The 7823-nt window shown below is 38.9% G+C and overlaps 1 protein-coding gene across 1 annotated transcript in view; it reads right to left on the bottom strand.

Moving 5' to 3' along the window:
- The window catches only part of LOC107602767 (zinc finger FYVE domain-containing protein 9-like), a 23453-nt gene that overhangs the window by 8755 nt on the left and 6875 nt on the right, over positions 1–7823 (bottom strand). Inside the window, exons 3-7 of the mRNA XM_016295342.1 lie at positions 6497–6666; positions 2190–2289; positions 1978–2111; positions 1312–1426; positions 868–990 (exon numbers count right to left, since the gene is read on the bottom strand). Coding sequence (XP_016150828.1) covers positions 868–990; positions 1312–1426; positions 1978–2111; positions 2190–2289; positions 6497–6666 — 642 coding nt within the window. The remainder of the gene's footprint in view (positions 1–867; positions 991–1311; positions 1427–1977; positions 2112–2189; positions 2290–6496; positions 6667–7823) is intronic.

Below are 7823 nucleotides of genomic sequence, written 5' to 3'. Positions count from 1 at the left end.
TCCATGGAGGCCGGGCCAGGCGCCCTGAGCTCCCTGTTCCGCCATGGCCTCCTGAACTCTCTGCTCCGCCATGGCTCCCCGAGCTCCCTGTTCTGCCATGGCCTCCTGAACTGCCTGCTCCGCCATGGCTTCCTTGTCTGCCTGCTCCACCATGGCGCCCCGAACTGCCTGCTCCGCCCTGGAGGTATTCCCTGTGTCCCAGTCCTGCACCAGCCTCCAGGGCACCCTCCCTGGTGGAGTTGTTACAGTGCGGGACGCGCCTTTCCGGGAGGGGGGGTAGTAATGTCAGACTCTGTTCCGTGTTTTGCTCCCCATGTGTTTCCATGCCCTTATTTGGTTTTCCTGTTCCTGCTCCCTGATTGTTTCCCATTTGTTTCCAACTGTGTTTTCCCTCATGTTATTATGTTTCATTAGTTCCAGGTGTTTCTCGTCATGTCTTGTGTATTTGAAGTGTTCTTAGTTCTTCGTCTGGTATTGTATGCGTCAACCTTCTCAGCTACGTGTTTTCCTGGTTCCCTTGAAGTCATTAAAATCTCATTATTGATGTCTCCTCGTTCCGCACTTCTTTTTATTTTTTGTCAAATAAGATGCTGCACAACAGAACTGTGTAAATTAAAACATGAATGAAAAATATCTTTGTTGCATGATATTACTTAAAAATAATAATATATTATGATTATTATTATTATTATTATTTTAAGAATTACATTTTAGTATAAAATACATTTCTGTCGTAATTTCTTCAAGTTAAACCGAACTGTTATTGCACACACATCCTGAGAACAGATGCACACACAAACAGTTTGGATACGACTGACCACACCGTCTACAGAACAGCTTTGTTGAGAACAAACATTTGCAACATACAGCTGACAATCTTCACCACAGCCAGCAGGTTTGCGTTGAGCACAAACACCAGAGGCTCAGCAAGACCTCTCTCCAACTCCTCTAAGAGCGACGACTCGGTTCTCTTCTCCTCCAAAGTGTAGTCTGCAGAAATAAAGACAAGAACCAGCCTCTGAAATATCAAAATCACTCATGAAATGCTTTAGAAATATCAACAACATTTCATAGTGACTGTTTTTAATGATGGTTTACTCAAATATAGCATTTTTGTCATTGTTTATTCTCATATTGTTGCCATCATAAAAGGATTTTGGTGCATGGCAGCATGCGATCACTGTATGCATTCATTATATGGAAAATATTTTTGTTCCACAGAAGTAAGTAATGAATGTTTGGGAAAATGATTTTGGGGTGAATTATTCCTAATTAGTCAGAGCTAGTGTGCTTATTAGGACACATTCTTACCTCCTTTGACCCCTGTAGATGTCAGAATTGGGGGAAGGTCCTTTGGTGGAGCAGGTTTAGTACAGTTGCCACTAAGACCACTGACTTCATCTCCTGCTCTAAGGTCAGGCACTTCCTACAGCGTAAAAAAACATTGAAAGTCATTGTGCTAATAAAAAAATTATAAAAATGTAAAAATTTTCTAAAGGTTACTTCACAAAGAATAAAATGAAACCATAAATAAAATAAAATAAAATAAAAAACATCCTCTCAATAAGGTGATTATAAAGGGTCATTACAAGAAGGCAAAAATGTTATTTAAAGTCATTTTACAAAGATTAAAAAGACATTAAAATAAAATATAGGGTCGTTATAAGACTGTAAAAATGTTTCTTCACAAAGATTAATGGGAAATTTAAAATAAAAAATAATAATAAAATCAAACTAAATAAAGTAAATAAATTCATTAGGGCCATCAAATTGACACACATACATATCTATATTTAAGAAATATTATTTACATTTAAGAAATAAATGTAAATAAGACATATTTACATTTATGTGTATATATATATATATATTCATATTTATATTTTATTTATGTTACTTCACAAAAATCAAAGGGAAAATAATACATTTAAACTAAATAACAGACAAGCAGAGAAGCAGAAAGATGTCCTGTCATACCGCCTGGGCGAGCTCAGCCCTCTCTGTGTGGGACACACTCCTGTAAACGGGAGAGCTGTTGGCACTTCTACTCTCAGACTGAGGAAGGAGATTATCTGCAAACCAGACCTTCTTCTGGTCCTTGCGAAGCGTCCCTGATGAAATGACATCACTGTAACTGTGTAACTAATGTGTGAAAGCACACAAGTAGGGGAATCCACCACGACACTCACGGTTCATCAAAGCTGAATGACAGGTTACACAAACACGCCCCTCTTTCCCACCGAGATGAGTCAGTCTGAATCTCAGGTCACAGCACACCACACAAAACACCTGTGAAACAAATTGACCGTTCATGTTTTGAAGGAGAATAACATCCTAAAGGGATGAAAAATTTATTTACCCTCAAGTTGTTCCAAACATTGGAACAAACTCATACATATAACTTAATATCATCATATAATATCAACTTAAATATTTTTGGTAGAGGAAACTTAACTAGCAATTAGTGTTGTCAAAAATATTGATTTTTCGATACTCATCAATACTGAAATATCTAAAACGGTTTCAAAACTTTTTTTTTTAAGTAGGCTATCGATACACTGATAGCAGCTGTGCTTTCTCACTCTCTCTTCTCTCTGACAGCCAATTCACTCAAACCACAGTGTAATGAGAAGCATTTATAAACCTGTTGTCCAACAAAATACACATTTAACAGCATATCTTTACTCCAAATTCACTTCATAATGCCAGTATATAACTTCCATTTGTGATCTGATGTGACTTCTTATCAGAATGAGGCAGAAAACATTTATACTATTCTGCTGTATGTCAAATAGCATTGCATTATATATAAAATTACTTTATTCTTATGAAATACCTGGGATGGCTTTAAGAACACAGATAAACAATATATTATTACTGTCTTCATGTTTGATCAGTTAAAGCATTTCTATCCATTTTATTCAGTTACAGTGTAATGATGGGTGGTTCTTGAACGATTCGTTGATTTCGTGTTGACTGCGCATGCGCAACATCCAATAGGTTCTGTACAGGAAACAGAAATGATTAGTTAATTTCCCCATAAACTAGAGGCAATGCAGTCTGTACTGGAAAGAGAAATGATTGGTTCACCTCTTGAGTCTTCGAGTCCGAGTCTTTTGACTTTTGTTCTTTTGACAGCAGCAATGGATACAGAAATTAGTTAATAATTCCCAACCTTCCTTACAAACAAGTGTGTAGTTAGTTTTTTTTACTCTTACAGTTATGTAATGTTTCTGGTCTCAAATTTTGAGCTTTATAGCTTTTTATTTCTTACGATTTATAAATTTGTGAATTTCTGTGATGGTTCTTTTCCATAACATTGAATGTGGTAATGAAGAGTTAGTTAATGCTTTCAACTTTATCCGTATGATGGGGAAAATCACTTTGATAATATGGAAATATAACACAACATTACGAGATACTGATCCAGGAAACGGTCACGTGACAAAAGAACGAACGACTCGTACCCGAGGACTCGAGAGGTGAACTAATAAATTCTCTTTCCTGTAAACACTGCATAGTTTTCAGTTAGCCTTACAAGGATGTGACGTGACAAACGAACGAACGACCCAAAGACTCGGGAGGTGAGGTGGTGAACTAGCAGACTGCATAGCCAGCTAAGCAATGAATCAATCATGTCTGTTTTTTATCATTTATCTAAAACGGTTTCAAAACTTTTTTTTTTAAGTAGGCTATCGATACACTGATAGCAGCTGTGCTTTCTCACTCTCTCTTCTCTCTGACAGCCAATTCACTCAAACCACAGTGTAATGAGAAGCATTTATAAACCTGTTGTCCAACAAAATACACATTTAACAGCATATCTTTACTCCAAATTCACTTCATAATGCCAGTATATAACTTCCATTTGTGATCTGATGTGACTTCTTATCAGAATGAGGCAGAAAACATTTATACTATTCTGCTGTATGTCAAATAGCATTGCATTATATATAAAATTACTTTATTCTTATGAAATACCTGGGATGGCTTTAAGAACACAGATAAACAATATATTATTACTGTCTTCATGTTTGATCAGTTAAAGCATTTCTATCCATTTTATTCAGTTACAGTGTAATGATGGGTGGTTCTTGAACGATTCGTTGATTTCGTGTTGACTGCGCATGCGCAACATCCAATAGGTTCTGTACAGGAAACAGAAATGATTAGTTAATTTCCCCATAAACTAGAGGCAATGCAGTCTGTACTGGAAAGAGAAATGATTGGTTCACCTCTTGAGTCTTCGAGTCCGAGTCTTTTGACTTTTGTTCTTTTGACAGCAGCAATGGATACAGAAATTAGTTAATAATTCCCAACCTTCCTTACAAACAAGTGTGTAGTTAGTTTTTTTTACTCTTACAGTTATGTAATGTTTCTGGTCTCAAATTTTGAGCTTTATAGCTTTTTATTTCTTACGATTTATAAATTTGTGAATTTCTGTGATGGTTCTTTTCCATAACATTGAATGTGGTAATGAAGAGTTAGTTAATGCTTTCAACTTTATCCGTATGATGGGGAAAATCACTTTGATAATATGGAAATATAACACAACATTACGAGATACTGATCCAGGAAACGGTCACGTGACAAAAGAACGAACGACTCGTACCCGAGGACTCGAGAGGTGAACTAATAAATTCTCTTTCCTGTAAACACTGCATAGTTTTCAGTTAGCCTTACAAGGATGTGACGTGACAAACGAACGAACGACCCAAAGACTCGGGAGGTGAGGTGGTGAACTAGCAGACTGCATAGCCAGCTAAGCAATGAATCAATCATGTCTGTTTTTTATCATTTGGTTTTGGTTGCATTATAGTTTTGACTTATTCAAAATGTGATCAATGTTTGCGTAAATAGATGTGTTGGGGAATTTGGATATTAACGTAACATTTTAATTAAATTCTGCAGAAATGAACGAAATGACTTGAAAAAGGATTCGTTAATTTGGCTGAACGAGATTGAAAGATCCGAGTCAGTAAAATTATGCGAACTTCCCATCACTATATGGTACATTCACACGGGGTGTCGGCATCAACACTTGACGGAGGGCGTGTCTGAAGCTTGGTGCTGACGCGATCATCATAGTGACAACAGTGCCTGAGCTAGGCTATTTGCATAAGGCAATCTGATTGGCTGACGCCTCCATTGGCACTTGAAAAGTTGAGAAATTTTCAACTTCTGCCGCGAGCAATGCCAGTGACGCAGAGATGGTCTCACTATAGGGAAATGAGAGGGTCTGTATTACTTACTATTGGAGAAAGCGTAATGGTCAACTTGGATCACGTGTGCCTTAATAACCAATCACATTACAGCCTTGACATCATTGAATTTCAGTCAGAGTTGTGCGACACTCAATCGCCGTTTACGGATACCATAGGAATGAATGAGAAGTGCCGTAAGCTGTATCCCACCTGTCGCAAAAAGTCAGTGACTTCTCTTATAAAACGGCATTTTTTTCAGTGTAAACTCTAAAAATAGTTCAATCCAAAAGTATTGCTTAGTGTAAAACATGTTAGAGATTAGCTGATAGGCTGTCGATCCATTAAATTATAAGCGGTTTCCTCTAAAAAGCTGTTTATTCAGTGTAGTGAAGCCTCTCCTCCATTGACATCCATTAAAAAAAATAACGGCCTCTGGTCTTCTTTCCCACATACTGGCAAACCGGAAGCATTAGCATTAGCCATTACGCTTTTTTGGCTAAAAGTTGCAGGCTTGCCTTCTAGTGGCTTTGGTGACACGATGCCGACGGACCCACAATTTAGTTCGGTAATGCATGACGTCACCCATTCAAAGTAAATTAAGCATTAACGCGGACACCCCGTGTGAATGTGCCGTTTCAGCCATACAGCTGGATGCCTTTGTCCATATTAGGGATTTCCTGGAATGTCACATATTATATTACTTTTATGTGGCATATTTTGAGTTTCTGCGCAACGGCACCCTCTGACTTACAGTATGAATCAATGCTCCATAATGCTCACACCACCCCATTTTCGGTAAAAATGGGAAAAAAATTATACTTCTCTCTAAAGAATTTTCTAAGAAATTTCAAATAAACATATGCAAATGTTCTAGCCTTATTATATTTTTTCTTTCAATAGAAATCTCAAATTTTATGCCCTTAATGTTTTGGGAGTTCTTCCCCATGGTATTCAAAATGGTATCAAATATCAATATTTTTCAAGGTATCGTATCGAATTTAGAAATTCCAGTGTCGTAACAACATTACTATTGGTATTATTGTTGGTACTATTGAAGAATGTTGGTAAATAACCAATTGCTTGTAGCCATCCACTTCCATTACATATTTTTTCATACTGTGGAAATCAATGGGGATCAACAACTGTTTGGTTAGCAACATTCTTCAAATTATCTTCTTTTGTGTCCAGAAGAAGAAAGAAACTCATACAGGTTTGGAGCAAATTTAGGATGAGTAAATGATGACATAATTAAACTATCCCTTTAAACTTAAATTTCCACATGCATCTCTCACCTTCCCACATGCTCTGCAGTGATGACGTCTTTTGGTGAAGGAGAATTTGGATCCACATTTCATGCATGCTGGTGCCTGAGAATCAGGGACCCACTGCGGGGCTGTAGTGCCCAGGGAACTGCAGCGCTGCATAGGCAAAGCACCAAGTGAACTCTTCCTCCTGCCAGACACTAGTGACGCTTCCATCTCACCACTCTTCTTGCAGTCTAGCGTGGGGTCCGAGGGCTCTGTGCTGCCCATTTGGTGGGAGTCCTCCACAGGAGACGATGGAAGTCCCAGCACAGCCTCCAGCTGCTCCTGCTCATTCTCTGCCCGCTCTTTCTCTTCAATGACAGAGTCCTCCTTCAGACCAGGCCTCAGCTTGCGCTCATCCAGCAGCGACTCGCTGGAGTCCTTGAGGGTGGAGTATCCGAAACGCCTCTCACTCCACACAGAGAGAGTGGCGGTTACTGCTTGCCTCATAGTCTCAGAGGAGGGAGCTCAAAGTGAGAGGGTTACTGATCATACTTTAGCCCACCCGGAGCTTTGTTTTACCCTCAAACCATCACGCTGTGGCCCGCACAAATTCCTGGCAAAAGATGAGTCAGATATATTAATTCCCAGCAGCCTAGTAGATTTGTCAGGGCCGCTTGGCTTTCTTTATTTTAACCCTATAAAGCCTACAAAAGCCTACAATTTCAATCAACCACATGCTTCTATCTTCTGATTGATACGTTTTAGCAAGTAAAATGCCATTCTAAAAACGTCCCCCTTTAGCTTGTGGTTCATGTCTCTTTGCTGTGAAATCTTTTCTGATCTTTATAGGGTAAACATAAAAATACATTTTATATTCTTAGTAGTATTTTTAAAGGGTATTTTGAAACCCCCCGTTTCAGCACTGGTTAGTTCTCACCACAGTTTTAAAGGGGTCATATGATGCGATTTCAACTTTTCCTTTCTCTTCGGAGTGTTACAAGTTCTTGGTGCATAAAGAAGATCTGTAAAGTTGCAAAGACTAAAGTCTCAAATCCAAAGAGATATTCTTTATAAAAGTTCAGAGTCAGCCACACCTACCTAAAATGGCTCATTCTAACACACCCCCACATGTCTACATAAACTATGTGGGAAGATTTGCATAACGCCGCCCAAATGTTCATGCAAAGAAAGGCAGCGTAACTTTTATTCTGGCTGTAGTATTGTTGCCGCCGCCGTGCTGGTCGCTGAGGAAATACTACAACTTTGTGCTGTGGATCGCCGGATCGGCTTTCACCGTGGACGAAGAGGAGTCCAGCCCGGGGTCGTCACATGTGGTTGCCGCAAGCCCTCCGGACGCTCCTTCGTCGAATCC

Source organism: Sinocyclocheilus grahami, unplaced genomic scaffold (genome assembly GCF_001515645.1).
Source record: "Sinocyclocheilus grahami isolate Dianchi unplaced genomic scaffold, SAMN03320097.WGS_v1.1 scaffold335.1, whole genome shotgun sequence".
Classification (NCBI taxonomy): domain Eukaryota; kingdom Metazoa; phylum Chordata; class Actinopteri; order Cypriniformes; family Cyprinidae; genus Sinocyclocheilus; species Sinocyclocheilus grahami.
This window is presented reverse-complemented; position numbering and strand designations above follow the sequence as displayed.